We start from the raw sequence: 19,864 nt of genomic DNA, 5'->3' as shown, positions 1-19,864 counted from the left end.
AAATGTTGTATTTGGCAAATAAAGGTCTGGTATGACTTCTATAATGACTATTAGAAATTGTTCTTATTGCCCATTTTTGGAGTTTGGTCAGTTTATCTAAATAAAGTTTAAATGTATTTCTCCAGATTAGAATTCCATAATTGAGGTACGGCAAAATAAAAGTACAATATAAGGTATATAATATTCGATCAGGAATAAAGTGTTTTAATTTGTTCATGATACCAATATTTCTCGACAAAGTTTTGGAAACGCAGTCAATATGACATTTCCAGGTGAGGTTTTCATCTATTAAGACACCTAAAAATTTGGTATGTTTCACTCGGTCCAATAGTGTGTTGTTTAGGACGATGTTTAAATCTTGCTGCACTTTGACTGATGTCATATGAGGCGTATGCCCTAATAACATATAATTTGTTTTGCTTGCATTTACTGATAACTTGTTTGCTCTAAACCAATTGCTTACTTCTTTCAATTCAGCATTCACGACATTTGTTTGATTCTCAATATTTTCATGCGAGTAAAGGATAGTGGTATCATCAGCAAATAGTATAAAATCCAGAATATTAGAGGTACTAGTGATATCATTAACATATAATATAAAAAAATAGTGGACCTAATATTGATCCTTATGAACACCACATACAATATCTTTAAGTTGTGAGTCACACGTGTTGTAGGATACATATTGCTTTCTATTACTTAGATAATTTGTAAACCATTCCAATACCACACCACGAAATAAATAATGCTCTAATTTATGAAGAAGTATTTTGTGGTCAATTGTATCAAACTCTATTGATAAGTCTAAGAAAATTCCAATAGTTGCTTTATTTTTTTTGTCCACTGCTGTATTAATTTTATCCACCAGCTGTAATATAGCCATATAGGTAGAGTGGTTGGATCGAAATCCAAATTGTTTGTCATTAAGGATTTCGTGAGTATCTATGTAGTTAACACATTTATCAAATACAAGTCTTTCTAAAATCTTTGAAAAACATGGTAAAAGTGACACTGGTCTATAATTGGAGAAGACTTCAGCTTCTTGTTTTTTGTATATTGGTATAACCTTAGCTATTTTTAGTTTTTCAGGAACAATACCTGTTGAGATTGACATATTAAATATGCTTGTAAGAGGTTTTACGATTTCCTTAGCTACTCTTTTTATAATGAAATTTCCTATGTTATCATTACCAGCACTTTTATTTTGGTTAAATTTATCAATAATTTTATAATATCCATTTCACAATTGGGCTCATGTACATGCTACTAAATCTTGGATCATGAAGGTAATCATAATATTTTTTGTCGGAATCTTGAATACTGGATGCAAGTTCCGGGCCTACATTTACAAAAAAATCATTAAATTGATTTGATATATCGTCAGAGTTTGTATATATGTTGCCATGACCATCCTTAAATTTATTCTGGGAAGATTTCTGCTTTCCTCGTCCAAGAATATTATTTATTGTATTCCATGTTTGCTTCATATTATTCTTGCTATGTTCGAATTTCAAGAAATAATATTTTCTTTTAGCTTTACGTATAAGCATGTTTAATACATTTTTATAAGTTTTAAATTTTTGAAGTCCATTTTGACTTGGGGAGTGAAGATATTGTTTGTATAATTTATTTTCTTATTGATACTTTTTAGTAGGCCTTTTGTGATCCAGGGAGACATTGGTTCCTTCTTTCTATTATTAGTGCATTTCTTAAGTGGTACGCATTCGTTATATAACTTATCAAAAGTTTCTAGGAACTTATTGTAATCATCATCTACATTGTTGTTATCAAGAACTTCCTGCCACTTAACTTCTGATAACCTCTTTTTAAATTTTGCAATATTATCGTCAGTGTGATTCCTTTTGTAAGAAATTCTTTTAGAATTATTAGATGGACTAGTTTGGGTATTACGAGTTTGGGTATTACCATTCGTAAAGTTACAGTTATGAATACCAAATACTAGACGTAAAGTTACGAATACCCAATTCTAGACGTAACTTTACAAAGGGTCCCTGTAGTAAATCCCTATTGCTTACGAAAGGTATCGTTCGTAAGTAAGTTTAGTGAAATGGAACTTGCAACTCGTTGTAAATTACAATGATTTCAAGACTTACGAAGTTTCGTAAAGTTTAGTGAAATAGACCCTATGGATTCACCTATTATCCGCTTGAGTAGAAAGTAACTATCCATACTGTTATATCTGATCACATCACTCCAAAAGTAAACCATGGCAGAATATGTTTTTAGGGGTGGCTTCAAACTTCAACCGCCAGTCAACCGTGGCACCCTGGCAGAACCGGTAGTTGAATCTGGTTTCTATTGTTCAGTGATAATAGAGCGTGGACAAACTGCCGGGACGGCGCCGTCAGGTTATAGGTGTTTGGGGTTTGTGGCCATCCCATACCATGTTGAATACTTAGAGAATAACGATACAATTTTTATTTGCCTATCCTCTATCATGTGATAGACGACAGGCAGGTCCAATATTTTGAGTAGTGGATGCCGGCGCAGCCGGTATCCACTACGATAAAAATATTGGACCTGCCTGTCGCCATCATAGGTAGAGGTTAGGCAAAATAAAAATTCCTATCGTTTATTCTCATTCTTAGTCAGTTAAATATTATTTTAATAAGTGTAAACAAATTTTTTAAAGCAAAAACTAAGTTACCGTCATAAAAACTCCCCTCATTATAAAATGAACGAAACTTGTTTACAACTTCACATATTCTGTTGCACGTATTGCTAGCGCGTTCTTGTATTCCGCACTAGTCTACGCATCCAGCGCGATACATACGCGCACCTCTACACGCATGTTACGCATCATCAAGAAGCATGATGACGGGGTCGCTCTACGGCCTGATAGACGGCACCCGAAATCATGCGATTGTCCAATCAGAAATGTGTCTACGAACTAGACCACTCCCACTGACTAAGAATGTTAAACAATACGTATACACAGTACCATTGAGATCAGGTGGCACAGTCTAGGTTATGGTAAAAGGTGCGTTGCTGATGGTACAGTACTGTAAACAGTGAAAGCTGTGTTTTGCCACACTGACAGTAGAAAGATAGAAAATGTGATTTTAGTGATAATGATCATGCTTTATTTATTTCAGCTTCAATTTTCAAAGCAACAGAAACTTGCAATAAGTGACCAAACTGATTATAATTCAATATCTGGGAGATAGGGCCAAAAAAAAAATGTTTGGTTGCCCTCAGAGACCGACCCAAAAAATTGGAAATCTTGGGTCGGATTTTTTGGTTTGTTTTTTCTAGAAGAAACCTTAAATTTGGACAGTATCAAGGACATTTTATATTTGTTATTCACTCATTTTATTTATTAAATGCATATTTGATTAAAAACAAGAAGTATTTCCATTTAAATGATCAAGTATTTGTCAATACTAGCCTTTTCAAAATGTAGGGAAAATAGAGGAATACCCATGAAAAAAAAAGTATCGACCTACTGACCCTCCAAATTTTTGTTGTGGAAGGGCAACCAAACAATTTTTTTTTTTTGGCCTAAGGATGAGATGGCTTATATCATTTTAGGGTCTGTGCAATAATTATCTTCCCCTCCCCCTCCCCAAGGGAGATTTCAAAAGTGCCTGGCAAAAATGCTTGATATACTATTTCATGTAACATTAACATTTATTTTTTCTTGTATGTTGTTTTGCAGAGATTTGGTGATAATAGTAATTGTGTTCCAGCACCTGGTAGTTATAATGATCCAAGACATGCATTAGAATCTTTAAAGAAAGTTAGGGGCTTAAAAAGAAGTCCTTTTAGTCAAACGGCCACCAGATTTCAGCCCCAACCTCATATCCAGAAAACACCAGGTATGTTGACATAAATTCGAATCGTAACGTTTACGCCACTTTATGATATAGTAAGTCCAAACCCTTTTAAACTCTGGAAGGATTATAATGAGTTTGGGGATTTATGATGTGTTTAGGATATACGATATGTCGTTAATATTATACTGTGGTTCACTTCAAGTTTGGTTGTAATGTCAATACATTTTTACCACAAACGTGCCGGAAAACAGTCCTTGTACGCACACATGTAATTAAATTTATATGTGCGTGATTCAAAACTGCGACCAACAAAATAACGCACCCAACGTCAATACCAAACTTAAGGCAAAGCACAGTATAGTGAAATGTACTTCAGCCTACACAAGTTCATTTTGATACATGGCTCAAATTTCTTTTATATATTGTTATACAATTTATCATACAGGTATACAATGAGGCACAAGTATAATTTTGTTAGGTTTTTAGCATATAAAGTAGACAGTTACAGTAAATGGATAAGAAATTGATTTTGTCAAAGCGATTTGTTGTATATTATAGGATATCTTCAAAACCTAACCTCTGGCACCCTGGCAGACTGACCATTGGACCTGGTTGCTGTCAAGGCATCGGTAGTCAACCGGCGATTGGGTTTTGAAGCAGTCCTTTAATGTACCTTTAACCTTTTTTTATTGCATGTCATAGAGGAGTATTTAACAAACATTTTTGCGCAACTTGTCGTTAGGTATTGGTAACTCTTTACAGGACAATGTTTTAATTGCCAATTGTGTTGTCGTTTTTCAAATTCGCAAAGAAAAGTTGCTAGCAACATACCAACATTGTGCTTTTAAAAAAAAAAAATTCAGTAAAAATATGACAAGCTAACCAGACACAGGATATTTTTTATTGTGTTTTTAGCACATTTTTTGCTTGTTTTTTGCCGCTTCTTGACTATTTTTTTCTTCTTTTTTCTGGTAACTTAAAACAGCCTATCGTATACTTTTACGGTAGGTTTGTGAGACAAAACCCTTTTTTTTTGCCTGTGGATAAATATAGATTTCTGTATTACACACATAACAATAGAATATAACACTATTCCCTTGCAGGACCTGGACAATACACATTCAGCGGCATAGCACAAGATAGTATGCGTAAAGCCTACATCGAAAGCACAAGACGTGGTGCATTCGGGTCTACCAGCGTACGAATCAAACCTATCATCAAAAAACAAGAGGATTCACAGCCAGGACCAGCACACTACCAAGTCAAAGATAGGCCTCATTATAGCAGATATTCAGGCAATGTTACAGCTAACTTTGCATCACAGTCCAATAGGGTACACACACCGCCACCTGTTGTTAAGGTAGGTATTGTTTGAAAATGGGCTATTATATTTGAAATTCACACTCCCCCTGTGGAAGATTCAGCTTAAGTCTTCCACTGAGGGAGTATGGTTTTCAAATAGAATAGAAAATTTGGCAATTTCAAATACTCACTCCAGTAGTGGACAATACATGTTAAGCCATTAAGGGCTGTTGGTTTCAAAATAATTAACGCTAGTCAATTCCATTTGAAAAACGTACTCATACTGTGGAGGACTTGAGTGTGGGTTTCAATAATTATTGGAGTATACGAATACACATGCTGCTCATGTATGCAGGGGTTACACACAGCCCATTGAAAGTAGCGGGTAGCTTTACTGTTGGAGGGGTAATATTTCGGCAGATTACAATTTAGGTCCAGATGTGAGTAATTCTAAATGTCAAGCTGGTTATTTGGTTATTCTTTCAGTCTATGCTCCCGGATAAGACCCTGCTTAGACAGCATAGGGCACGTAGAGCAGCTGGTTTAAATACCTTTCTGTTTCTGGCCTAAGGGAATGGAATAAACTCCCGAAAGCCATTAGGGAGTCTCCCTCAATTCCAGTTTTCAGAAAAAAAACCTGAAAACTCACCTTTTCAGTTAGCTTCTTTATCTATGCCCGTGGAACGGTGGCATAGATATTGCATTTGTTGTGTTTAGTCTTCGACTTCTCCTCCTCCTTCTCCTTCTTCTCACGCTTCCTTTGCACCCCTCTAGCTCATGAACTAAAGTAGCCTCGGGCCCATACTTGGTACAATGATGGCCCATAACCCCTAGAAATTTCCTATGGTACCCCCGACCCCAGAGGTCAAAGGTCATGGGGTACAGGGGGCAAAATGTGTCAAAATTGAAACATCTCTAGCTCAAGAACTATAGCGCCCTCAGGATTCATACTTAGTATAATGATGGCCCATGACCCCTAAAAGTAACTTAAGGTAGCCACGACCCCAGAGGTCAAAGGTCACAGGCTACAGGAAGCAATATGTGTATTTTTTAAAACCACTTTAGCTCAACAACTATAGCGCCCTCAGGGTTCATGCTTGGTACAATGATGGCCCGTGACCCTTAGATATTTCCTGCAGTAATATCGACCCCAGAGGTCAAAGGTCTTGGGCTACAGTGAGCAATATGTGTAAAATTTCAAACAGCTCTAGCTCAAGAACTACAGCGCCCTCAGGGTTCATAATTGGTACAATAATGACCCATGACCCTTGATGTATTTTATATTAGCAGCATCCCCAGAAGTCAAAGTCTAAATGCTTTAAAAAGCAAAATAGGTACGACCTATTAATACAGTGTAGCTTAATAGGTAGTATTTTGTTAGCTCCTGTGTTTGCAATGATAAAGGTCTGAATCAGACGTCAAGGAAACTAATCACTTGACAAAAACTCCCTTAAAAGGGAATGTGTAGGCATTTTGATTTTTGATTTTGGACCACCTCAAAAGGTTCTCATGATGGGACAAGGGGTGTGGTTGGTTAAGGGGTGGGATATTAGAGAGAGTGTGGTCCAGTCTGGTGGTGTTTTAGAGAGAGTGAGGGTCTGATGGGGTATAAGAGAGAGTGAAGGTTTGGTAGGGTATTAGAGAGAGTGTGTGCCAGTGTGGTGGTGTTTTAGAGCGAGTGAGTGTCTGATGAAGTATAAGAGAGAGTGAGGGTCTGGTGGGGTATTAGAGAGAGTGTAGTCCAGTCTTGTGGTGTTTCAGAGAGAGTGATGTTCTAGTGGAGTATAAGAGAGAGTGATGGTCAGATGGGGTATAAGAGAGAGTGTGGTCCAGTCTGGTGGTGCTTTAGAGAGAGTGATGGTCTGATGTGGGTATAAAAGAGAGTGAAGGCTTGGTAGGGTATTAGAGAGAGTATGGGCCAGTCCAGTGTTATGAGCATTACATGTATATCAAATGAAAGCTTAAAACAAGTGCTTTCACATGGTGCTCACCAAGTTTTCGCTTGTGAATAGGGAAGGGGTTAGGTGTGGTCACGGGCATAGATATTCGTGTTTGGTAAAACACATTACTGTGGCATCTAGTTCTTATTCCTTTTGTGTTTCTTTTTTTCATTCTTTCTCTCCTTGTTCAGCGCTTTGATAAATTTTAAAGGCGCTTTATAAATATCTATATGTATTAGTCAGGTAGAGAACATTTTAGAACATTTTATCCTTCCCTAGAAAACTTGTTGCCTCCTCAATGCCCCCCACCCTGAAATATTTTTTGTGCCACTACTTGATATATAAATCTCTATTGAATCTATTCCACAGGATCTGCCTCCGCCAGGTTCATACGAAGTTAGCGCTTCATACGATGTCAGTCAAAGTAGAAAAGAACCCGCTGCACCAAGAACGGAGAGTGGGAAAAGAAAGAAAGGATCGTTCCTGTCATCCACCAGAAGGTTTGCTCCACCTCGGGATATTTTCATAGAGAAACCAGAAGTTGCAAATCCAGGTGAGTAATAATACATTCCGGGTCCGTCCGGGGATCCATCACAGCCATTAAAAACCCAGACTCAGTACACCGGTCGATCTTACCGCTTCCGATGTTGATTAAGATACTTCTTGCATCGATCCCGAGATGCGGAAAAACCAATAGTCATTTTGTCCCACATAAATGAATAAATAACAAAAACCCCGATCCCCGGTGGACTCACCCAAAAGGTGACGCCACACCATATGATCGCCCTTATCCTCCTTGGTCTCCGACTGACACAGACGTGCCTATCGATTGTTCATAGCACTGTGTATCAATTTCTCGATTATATGATATACGGTTGTAGTTTCACACCTTAGGTAAAACCAAACCGGTATTGTTAAGCTGAGGATAGTTTTGAAGGTATTTTATGGCGAAAAAGTAACAAAAAACGATCCAAAACTTAGCTACATATCGTGCCTCCGCTTGTATACGGGACACACGAGCAATTCAAAATGGCCGCTCGTTGACGCCATTCATTTTGTTTCCCACGTAAAACAACCATTGCAGCCTGTAAGTTACAATAGATGTTTGTACATACACATTGTATTTCATGTACGGTAGGTTATTGTTGCTATGTTAGGGTGATTACTCTATCGTTATGTCTTCATTACCGTCCGATAAGACGAGTTAATCAGATATTCATACGGTGGGGATTGGTAGGGACCTGTCTGACATTTTAGTAATAAAGTTAGCCAGTCCTTACTTTACCACTAACGTTAGCGACCAGCCTCCGTGCTCAGGTTTGCTTACTGGGCTTGAGTCGCGTGTTGGGGGGGTAGTGCCCTCCCTTTCTCCTCGCCGCTTCGGCCCTGTCGGGCTTGCCCTTCCCTGGTGACGGAGCAGGACCCACACCGCTCTGTTTCACCCACAGGAGTGCTCACGATCTTCTAGATGTCTTTCTTTTTTTGCTTAGGACTCTCCGAGTTCCAGCTTGACGATTGGGATAGGCTCCATCATCGCCATAAGACGAAGAAGAAATCTACCAAGGGCACTGGTAAGGTCGACACGGTGGATTCTGCTGTGACAGCCCCTATGGGTCATGGCAGGTCTGCTTAAGGGGCTCCGGTCCCCGGACAAGCAGGCGGTTCCTTCGGGACTGCTAAGCGCGTCCAAAGGCTCAGCAGCCAGCGAAAAGCACTGACTATACGTCGGAGCAAAGTAGCAGGCAGCAGAGCGGTAACCACCAGCGAAAACCCTAGCGGGTTTTGCAGCAGGAGGATACCAGTCGATACGGTAGATTCTGCTGTGACAGCCCCTATGGGTCATGGCAGGTCTGCTTAAGGGGGCTCCGGTCCCCGGACAAGCAGGCGGTTCCTTCGGGGACTGCTAACGCGTCCAAAGGCTCAGCAGCCAGCGAAAGCACTGACTATACGTCGGAGCAAAGTAGCAGGCAGCAGAGCGGTAACCACCAGCGAAAACCCTAGCGGGTTTTGTAGCAGGAGGATACCAGTCCTCTAGCCAAAAATCCTCACGGGTTTTTAGCAGGAGGACACCCGTCTGTTGCAGGCATATCTACGGGCTCAAACAGCCACAGTAGTAGCCAGCGACAGGCAGCATGCAAGAGTACCCCGGGCTTGCCTGGGTTGAACCCTAGCATGCATGGGTTCAGCAGAGACGATACCGCGGCTAACGCTGTGGGTGTAGTCTTAGCAGAACCAACTGGGGTTGTCACACGGCAGCGCTCCATGGCGGGACCGCCGAGTGATACCCTGGGCCCTAGAATGGCTGCTGGCTGTCCACAGGGACTGGCTGGCGATTATTCAGGGGTTGGGCTCGCAGTCTCTCACGGGACAGCGACCCAGGTGCATTCGGTGGCAGCTACAAAGACGAGCTACGGCTTGACTTCAGTGGTAGCCGCTATGCACCCGCCCATAGCTGCCGTGAGTGGTCCGCCACACACAGCGACCTTGGGCGGCTCTAGAGGGTACAGTAAGTAGCTTGAACAGCCTAGCTGATCAACAACCCACTTATGTCCTCGAGAGCCAGCGGAGCGTGGGTGATCCATTATCGCCAATGGGTCAATTACCTCTCTTGATCGATCACTGTCAAATCAACAGGGCATAGCTCCATTGATTGACGCTGCCTATTCAGGTGGCGAGGTGATTGATTGTGGGTATGCACGCTCAGCTACCCGTGGGACTAGGCAAGCTCCCTCTAGCCAAGGGACAGCCGGTATAGCGGGTACCCATACACACGGCTTGATCCTCTGCGGGGAACGCAGTGAGGCATGGGTACAGTGGTACACAGCCGGGAGCCCTCACGGGCACCTACGCTGGAACCACGCATACAGCGGTACACAGCCGGAACCCTCACGGGTACCCATGCTAGTACCGCGCCGGTACCACGCCAGCACACAGCTTGATCCCCCAAACAGGGAACGCAGTGTGGCGAGGGTACAGCGGTCCACAGTTGGGAACCCTCACGGGTACCCACGCTGATACCGCACCGGTACCGCAGCACCGCTTTAGTCGCCACAGTCTCTGTGGCAACAAGGGGGAGGCGGTGCTGGTACTGCAGTACCATGGGGTTACCCTGGTGGCGGATCCTTTCAGGGTCAGCTGCCGGCTGGGTATGCCCCGTGGTACCCGCCGCAGGGTGTTTCTTCCACGGCCCAGCACCGTGGCAAGTGTCGCCAGCGATGGCCACGCAGTACCAACATCAGCTGTTGACCAGGCCAGCCGGCATGGGGCTAACCCAGATCTTGATCAGGGTAGGCCCCGTGCTGCTAGCGCTAGGACGACGGCTGCGAGAGCATGCGGACCCAGTGGTGCCATGGCGGATACCTCAGGGTCTTGCGGGAGTACTCCCTCTTCTGCTGGCAGGTAGTCGGCGAGCCACACAGTGGTTATGCCTTCTTACCCGCTTTCAGATGCCCGTCCTCAGTTACCGTCATCATCGGAGCATGATACGGATACTGTGGGCGAGGGAAAGGAGTCGGAAGCTGAGTCCGGTAGTGACATCACTACAATCTCCTTCCCCGCTGCCCCGCGAGGGGAGCAACAGCACTGATCTTCCTCCGGACACCCCTAAGGGGGAGTCCATGGAGGAGGACCAGGGATCCTTTCAGTAGGATGCTCAGCTGCTGCTTCCTCACAGGGGACGCCTGCACTCTCATTCCCGCAAACCTCACGGGTAGATATCGTGGGGCTGTCGAGCTCAGTAGAGCTATGGCGCCGCGTGCTTGCACGCTTCCTCTGCGCGTAACGCGGAGGACCACGGACCTACCTGAGGGGATCCGAGAGGGACCCAGATGTCGCAAGCGTATCACGCTCAGACAACATCTGAGCTCTTCCGCGAGGTGAGCCTATTAGCGGTGCTAACAGCTAGCCTCAACGAGAGCTCCATGGGCCTAGCCCATAGGGTGTCCACTCAGCGCGGGGTGGGGCCTGCCACTCCAATCGCTCAACGCGATGGAAAGGCAGGGTCCTTTTTCTCTTTGGATGCTTCTGCGCTCACGGTGGAGGACCGTGCAAAGAAGCTACCAACGGAGCACTCTGAAGAAGTCGGAAACTGCCCTTACCATGGGTAGGAGCTCCGACTTCAGCAGGCCGTGCACCACCAACAGTACCCGAGCCCACTACCTCTGTAGCACCCATTTCTGGGAGGCGCAAGGGTAGCACAGGAACAGCTGGCAAGCCCGAAGAAGAGCAAGCGCTCTTCCAAGGGAAGCTAGGCAGAGCATTCCTGGGGGCTCAGCGGTTTTTCCACAGGGGATCTCCCAGTGGACGACCGCTTATGGCTTTCACCCAGAGGTGGGAAACCATCTCTTTGAGTGCCTGGGTATGGTCAGTGGTGAGTGGGGGGTTACAGACTGGCAACCCAGTCTCCCCACATTCGCCTGCACATTTCAGAGGTCCACAGTAGTGCCGCCAGACGGCCCCCAGCGTCGGGCACTACTGACAGGGATCACACAGCTTCTCACGAAGCGGGCGATTGTCCCGGTCTACCCCCCGTTCTACGGGTGATCTTGGAGCCATTGGCTCCAAGGAAGACCGGCGACGGGAGCCCCATCCGGAACCGCAGGCTGTTGAACACGTTCTTCAGGCCCAAGAGGTTCAGAATGGGGACTCTCGCCTCGGTGCTAGCCTGCCCCATCAGGGGCATGGGAACAGCATCGCTAGATCTCTCGGACGCCTATCTGCGTATGCCAATCGCCTCTCAAGATCGGAGGCATCTGCGCTTCTAGGTACAGGATCAAAATTACCAGTTTTGATACCGGCCATCCGGCCTGTCCATCTCTCCCAGGGTGTTTAACACTCTTGGTCAGAGCGGTGGCAGCGTACCTGAAGCACAGGGGTGTCAACATCAGTTGCTACCTGGACGTTTGGCTCATATACGGACGCACTCCACTGAAGACGACGGGTCTCATGGGGTTGATAGTCCGTAGGGTGCGGGACCCTGGATTTTTTGATCAGCTCAAAAAAGTCCAGCGTGGTCCCGACGCAGACACCACTATTTGTAGGGGCCCAGATCACCCTCACGGAGGGGTTCACGGTGCTCTCACCCGAGCGGGTGACGAACATGGTGCGGTGTGCCTGACTCTTGGCCGAGTCTCGGGCAAAACCCGCTGTGGCATGGATGAAGGTGGTAGGCCTAATGGCCAGTATGGTAGACCTCGTACTGTACTGCCGCTTTCTACGTTAGGCTTACCCAACTACACCTTCTAGCCTGCTTGCAGGCCCAGTCGTCACCAATATCCCTCGCGGTTCCGTTGTCGGAGATCGCGCGAGAGGAACTCTGGTGGTGGACCCATCAGCCCAATTTGACCCAGGGTGTCAGGTTTCCTGCACCCCGGTATGTCACGTAGTGACGCGACCATAGCGCCAAAACGGGCTGGGGGTCCACATCCACGGAGACTCCGCCTCGGGCCTATGGGGGCCATAGAGACAGAGTTTCACATCAACCTCCCTCGCTCACGAGGAGGTGATCGTGGAATCACATACCGTTGTCCTGACGGATAACACAACCGTGGTAGCCTACCCCAACAGACAAGGGGGCTCCGGGCCACCACGATTGAGCCTGCAGGCACGACACCTGATAGGGTGGTGCAAGTTCAGGCAGATTACGATGAGAGCGATACACATCGCGGGCGTCACCAGCATCCTCGCGCACAATCTGTCACGAGGTAGGGTGTCGGGACCAGCAGAATGGTCCCTTGCTCCGCAGGTCGCTCAGACGATCTTCAAGGGGATGTACCACCCCTCGAAAGATCTGTTCGCATCTCATCGCAATCATCCACTGCCGTGTACTGCTCAAGGGTCGCGGACCCCCAAGCATTCACCGTGGACGCTCTGTCCATAGACTGGGGAGGATGACAGCTTATGCAGTCCCTCCGATCTCACTACTCATGAGGGTGGTGACCAAGATCGGGTGGGAAGACTGCATTGTCATTCTGCTAGCGGCAAGGCCGCTGGGACACGGCGAGGTCCCAGATCTACACCGGATGCCCGGAGCGGAGGTACCCAGTCTATCACTAGAGCACCTGCAGTTAGCTGCATGGCCCTTACCAGGGAACGCGCAGCGGAGGGATACTTTTCATCAGAAGCTGTTTTTCTCATCGCCGGGGCTAGACGGAGGTCTACCCTCCGTACGTATAGCCAGAGTCTGGCTCCATACTACGCTTGGTGCAATGAGACAAATAGCTCTCCCGCTAGAGCCTCTGGGCTGCTAGTTCCGGAGTTTCTGACAGAAAAGTTCCAAGCAAGACTTCAGCGGGCCACTGGGGCCAGCTATAAGTCAGCTGTCCTCTCCATTCACCGAGGTTTCGAGACGGGTCGACTATCATAACCGATGGTTACCTTATTAGTCTCACGCCGACGGTATGTTCAACGAGTGTCTACCAAAAAGGAAAGTGATCCTCCTAAGGGATCCCAACACAGTCTTAGATTACTTCAATGGTCACCCTTTTGACCTTCCGTCAAAAGCGGCGCTTAAATACGTAACTCTCAAGATGGCTTTCCGGTTTGGCGTTGGCTTCGGGACGGCGGTGCTGAGTTGCACACGGTCTCGAGGTTAGCTTCCGTGTTCACAAACACTGGAGCGACACTGTTTCGGGCGCTCTGTTCTCGTGACTACTGAACGGGCGCGGTGCATACCGACATTCGTCCCTCTCCAATCCCCAGGGTTGGGCAAGGTTCGGCTGAAGCCAAAGATAGGCTGGGGTGTCCGATAAGGCGCTGCAGCACTATTTCTTCCGAACACAAGCCTTGCGAGGGACTCACGACCGCATTCATCACCCTTACAGAGCCTTCCGGTCCAGCCGCTGTCGCAATGGCTGGTCCAGGTGTTGGTGGGGTCCGGGCGATCGCGAAGGTTTCGCGTCCCACGACCCACTCGACACGAGCTATCTCATCATCTTGGGTATACCGCTCGGTTGTCCCTTGAGGAGATCTAGCAGGCGGTGTCCCGGAAGCCACCTTCGCCCTTCTCTACGATACTTCCGTTTACGTTAGTAATCAGAGACGGGCGGGAGGTTTACCGGGACATTGTTCGGGCGATCATAATACGGTGGTGTACGGGTACCAGGTTTTCAGACTATACAGAATACTCAGCATGGTAAGAACCAGTGTCGCTATTCTTAACCACCAAACTTATTAAGTAAGGAGGTTTATGTCTGTGATCGCGTGGTCTTTTTTGTTTTCCCGACCGTTGGGGGAAAATATTTCTGACCTCGCGAAATCCATCGGTACCCGCTCCCGTTCCCTGATCAGATGCTGACCAATCTTGTACCTCCATCCGTCGGTTACTTGCTAGATCGATCTTTCAGATGTTGATGCAAGAAGTATCTTAATCAACATCGGAACGGTAAGATCGACCGGTGTACTGAGTCTAGTCCCAAACAAAATGTTTGGTAGACTCATAACCGTGCGATCTTACCTTTCCGATGTTGATTATCCCGACCCCGCCACCCCCTACAAGTTTGGTCTGAGTAGGGGATCCCAAGTCGGATAAGGGACGATCATATGGTGTGACGTCACCTTTTGGGTAAGTCCACCGGGGATCGGGGGTTTTGTTATTTATTCATTTATGTGGGACAAAATGACTATTGGTTTTTCCGCATCTCGGGATCGATGCAAGAAGTATCTTAATCAACATCGGAAAGGTAAGATCGCACCGGTTATGAGTCTACCAAACATTTTTGTTTGGGACTAGTCCGTCACAGCCATTACCAACCCAGTCCGTCACAGCCATTACAGACCCGGTCGGTCATGGCCATTACAGACCCGGTCGGTCATGGCTATTACAGACCCGGTCCATCACGGCCATTACAAACCCGGTCCATCACAGCCATTAAATGTATATTCTTCATCTGCAGACATGCTGATGTTTTACAACTTTTATTAACATGAATACAGTGTTCGAAATTTGCCTCAAAAAGTTACAGGCCAGCCGGGCTTGACCTTAAAAAGTTATCGGCCAGCCGGGCCGGCAACTAGGTGCCAGTCAGAAAAGATACCTGCCAGGCCAAAAAATTACAGGCCAATGGCCGGCTGACCGGCCCTATTTCGAACGCTGCATGAATATCAATGAAGGTGTGATGCATATTCAATGCTATGCAATGTTTTCCATGTGGTATGGCAGATTTCATGCCAGCTACAATAAATGTGTGGGTCCATGACAGTCTTTTTTATCGGGTTATAAACTATGCCAGTTATGACGGACCCAGGTGCCAGTAGCGTAGCCAGCGGGGGCAGAACAAAAATGAAAGAAAAAAGTCCCCTCTGACAAAAAATGAAAGAGAAAATCTGGAGGGCAAAGGAAAAGAAAAGGGGCAAAGAGCCCCTTTTCCACCAAAATTCACCATGATCATGGGCCAAAATAGTGTAAAATTAAAAATTTTATCACAGTAAAGCCCTTTTCATCCCGATCAGGGGCAAAATCAGTGTAAAATAAAAAAATTTGCAGGCTACACATGCACATCATCTCTCTTAAAAACAAAACCGGTTTATGTATTGTATGATGCAACTGCAATTTTTTGTCTGTGCCCCCAAAATTTTATTCCCCCTCCCCCTTACCAAGAAAGCTGGCAACATCCCTGTATGGTGCCCAGGTCTGTTACAAACCCGCATATTTCTCATAGTAGGACACTCCCCTGGGAGCATGCTTTTTGTAGAGGTTTATTTACGGAGTTGCACAATGCATAGCTGCATTACAGCAGTGTTATGTAATATGTTTCAAGTTGGAACCTATATAAGTTTATCTATTTAATGGTATGTTTCTTGTGACTCTTCTTTCAGGACCTGGTACATATGAAACTGATATAGTAGACCCAGCAAAAACTGGCCTAATGGTAACAAGAGACACCAGATTTAAAGGGAAGGTCGCAAATGACAATCCTGGACCTGGAGCGTATGAGGTAAGTTGCTGTTTTAATGTGGTGTAGTGATAGGACTTGTATAGAAAGGCATTGGGGCACATGTTGTATTATAGCTGTAAGGCATAGGACTCATATAAGATTGTTGGTTCGAGCCCTGGTGCAGCCTTGCATGTTGTGTCCTTGACTGAGACTTGACCTCAATTGCTTTTCTGAGAAGAACGACAGTTGTTTACATTTTGAGAGCGTGCACAGCGTAAACACAGAAGTGGGGTTCTGATTGGCTGATTCAATCGTTTGACTATCATAACAACAGACCAATAATCTGATTGGCCGATTATATTGGTCTGCGCAGATCGGCGCACTTGAAGGGAATACAGAGCTCTGTGTTTGTCGCTCATTAACAGGGTGCTTGCGTCAAGCCCACCTACAACAACATTACATAGAGATATCTGGTCCAAAAAGCTACTACTGAAAGAAAAATGGGCACTCTGGGATACACTGAAAAGTTTACCTTTTACCTGATGTTTACACTTAGTAGTTTCTGTTGCAAGTTGTTTAGGGATATCACTTGTAACACACAATACACTGTAGTTTTAGTTTTGTAGAGAATTAGACTTGTTGTCCAGAAGTTGCAAGTTTAAATCTCTCATTATATCAAAATGCCATTTAACTACTTTGGCATTCTTTTCAAATTTTATTCGATTTTTTTTTGGTGCAGGGGAGGCAGGGGGTATTTGCTATGGCAAGGATTCATAGGGGTAGTTTATGATTTAGTGTGGCTGTGAATACAGTTTTGAGGAATTGAGCTTTTTTGATATACAAAGTGTCCCAGAAAAAATACCAGATGAATTGATTTGAACCGTTGAGAAATAGGCATCAGGATCAAAATTTTTTTTTTCTTTCCACTCAGGATCAAAAAATTAAAAAAGCAACATGAAGCCCATCTTAATCTTTATCTTATATGCTACTTTTATTTGAATCGGTTGACTGGTTGCAAAGAAATGAGCAATTACATTTTTCAGAGTCAAAGTTTTCCTATTTTACAGTAAAAACACATGTGTACCTTTAAATCAGTTTCTCTGAAGGTAGCCACTAACGCTATAAATCAAGGAGTTTGAACCTTCTGATATTCAATATTCTCCATTCAGTACATGTTGAGTACATGTTATGATTATATATCAAGGATTTTTAAGTATTTTGTTATTTGTTTACTTTAATCGGTGTAAACTCTGATATTTAATATTCTCCATTCGGTGTAATTAAGTACATGTTATGATTTTGTACATCTATAAATCAAGGAATTTTAAGGCTTGTTATTTGTTGACTTCAATCGCTGTAAATTGAGCAGATGTTATGATTATATTGCAGCTATAAAATTTCAGGAATCCATTTTAAGTTTTTTATAATTCAACCACTGTATCAATCTGAAGGGAGGCAAATTTATATTCATATTTTGAGTGAATAATTTTAAGTTATGACACTTTTACTACAAGCATGTCATGCCTTAAGGGTATAACAAAATGATCTTTAGATCTCAAACGTATTGAAAGAATCATGATGCAGGTGTTGGTGTATAATGCACACTTTAGTACATATTATTTCCTACATTTATTATAGTTTACAGGCCTCAAATTTTAACTTTTTGTGGGGGGGGCACACATTTTCAAGGCCACTGGGCAAAGACATAGAAAGGCACCAAGGCCAACAAGTAATGAAGAATGCCTTGAAGTTGACAAAGATATGGCAGGCACCAAGGCCAAACCTGAACAAGGGCAGGCAATGGCCTAGGTGGCCTCCCTGAAATTCGAGCCCTGATAGGTCATCTCACTTGCATATTGGTAGTGATGTCAAAGTTCATCTCTGTATATAGAGAGCATAACGCTTGCGAGCGTATTATGCTGTTATTCTGAGAACGGCGCACATTTCCAGGTTATGCAAACCTTAAACGCAGTGATGTCACTATCAAGCTCGAGATGAGAAGAACTAGAAGTGTTATATGGTGAAGCCTGAACCTTGCAGCGATTACAACAGAAAACTTAACAATACTAGCGGTCACCCGTCTTTCGCGGTTCGTAAATAAATACAATTTATGAATTTTACAAAATGCATCACCACCCTCCAAGTTTTAATTTTATTGCGAACAATTTTATCAACTTCCTATTACCGATTGATCAGTCGTTTTATTTCATTCATTTTAATCAACTTCTTCTTTGTTGCCCCCCCCCTGTGTTGTCCCATATCCTCCCGTTCTTTCCACTGTTCCCCCTTAGCTCACATTCCTCTTCTCCGCTCTGCCTCTTATCTGTCCATATCATGGCCAACCCATGGCAACCATGCACTCTCCTCACTCATTTTGATTTTGATTTTCGCGTGTTAATATTCCCACTTGCTTTAGAGGCAGCGTGTTGACGCGATGTCGCAAGAAGATGACGCGAACTAAATGATACGCGTTTTGTTGTTTGACGGCGTGTTGATATCTTGACGCAGTATTTGTTTGTTTGACGCGATGTAGTTATTAGGCGGACATGGTAACTGATGCTCACTATTTTAAGGTCCCTGGATATTTTTAAAACTAATTTTGCTCATTTTTAGACTTTAATCACTAAGATTTTTAAAAATCAGGTGAATATGCAGCGTAACTCGGGGAATGTTTCGGTTTGCAAAAGTGAAATTTGCAGTTGCAGCACCACCGTTCGAGTTTTTATCACGAAAAGTTTTGCAACTCGGTAATTTGTTATAGATTCTTTCTGTTTTATATTTGTTACAGTTGAGTCCACTGCTCCAAGATACAGTTCTGAAAGGAACCTTCAACGCAACTTTGAACAACCCTGTAGCTCCAGTCATGGACATGGCCAGCAGGTCGAATACCTCACAAGCCAAGCATGCCTTCATCTTGGGAGTATAGCAACAAGCTAAACTCAAGTTGTTGTCATTGTTATTATTATGTTTTGTTTTAATCTGTATTTCGAGGGCTTAGAGCCAGAACCACGTATGTCCAAAAATGGCATTCTGAGAAAAACGAGTTTGAAAATTTGATCACAGCCAAAAAATCAGAAAAGCTAGCAAAAACAATAGTCTTCAAGATATTTATTAACATTACTGTTTCAAAGTTGATGCTAGAGTCTCATACTTATTGATCCCCTGGGTGGGTCACAAAATGGTCGAAATTGGACATAGTCACTTTTGGTAGAAAAAACTGGACATAGCCACTTTTTGCACAAAATATAAAACCTGCTTATGGGCATAAACACTTTTGACATTGCTATGGCGCATTGGCGCCCTCTTTTCTTCACTATTGGACTTAGTCACTCATACCAAAGAAGAGTATTCATAAACATACACAATAGTGGGTGGACATGGGTGGTTGTGGCTTTAAGCTCTCGATTTGTTAATATATAGATATGTGAATATATATATTATTATAATCATGAAATGATTATGTATAATGAAAAGACAATAGATAACAATGGTAATTGTTAGTTGACAGTTTTTCGGTAATTCCAACAATTCTTTGTAATGAAACCAAAACTGTGTCACTGTAATAGTCATGCTCGACTTAAGTCTGTATACCTTTTTCGAGTCAGTAATTTAGATAATGTTTTTTATTGGATCTCTAAATGTAATGATGAGAAGTACATAAAATATACATTTTTAGAAAGGAAATGATGCAAGAAATCCAATCAGCATAACAGATTCCTGCAAAAACGAACAATTTCTGATAAAATCTCAAAATTTGATTTTACTTTACTGACTCGACAAAGGTATACGGAGTACGGACTCTAGTCACTTGTGGGGTGTGGTGACATAGATTTGGTTTCTTCTTGAAGAATTTTGGAAATGTAATGTAAGCAACATTACTGCTTTAACCACTCCTTGCAGGTGTCAAATGTATGCAACATTTTCTTTCAGAATTCAAAAATGTCAGAATTGT

General features: G+C 43.9%; 1 protein-coding gene across 1 annotated transcript in view; it reads left to right on the top strand.

Annotated features, from left to right (window-relative positions):
* The window catches only part of LOC140159300 (sperm-tail PG-rich repeat-containing protein 2-like), a 28,550-nt gene extending 9,352 nt beyond the window's left edge, over positions 1-19,198 (top strand). The window contains exons 6-10 of the mRNA XM_072182724.1: positions 3,680-3,839; positions 4,901-5,157; positions 7,409-7,592; positions 15,854-15,972; positions 18,701-19,198. Coding sequence (XP_072038825.1) covers positions 3,680-3,839; positions 4,901-5,157; positions 7,409-7,592; positions 15,854-15,972; positions 18,701-18,838 — 858 coding nt within the window. The 3' untranslated portion in view covers positions 18,839-19,198. The remainder of the gene's footprint in view (positions 1-3,679; positions 3,840-4,900; positions 5,158-7,408; positions 7,593-15,853; positions 15,973-18,700) is intronic.
* Positions 19,199-19,864: the final 666 nt, after the last annotated feature.

This window comes from Amphiura filiformis, chromosome 8 (genome assembly GCF_039555335.1).
Source record: "Amphiura filiformis chromosome 8, Afil_fr2py, whole genome shotgun sequence".
NCBI lineage: Eukaryota > Metazoa > Echinodermata > Ophiuroidea > Amphilepidida > Amphiuridae > Amphiura > Amphiura filiformis.
This window is presented reverse-complemented; position numbering and strand designations above follow the sequence as displayed.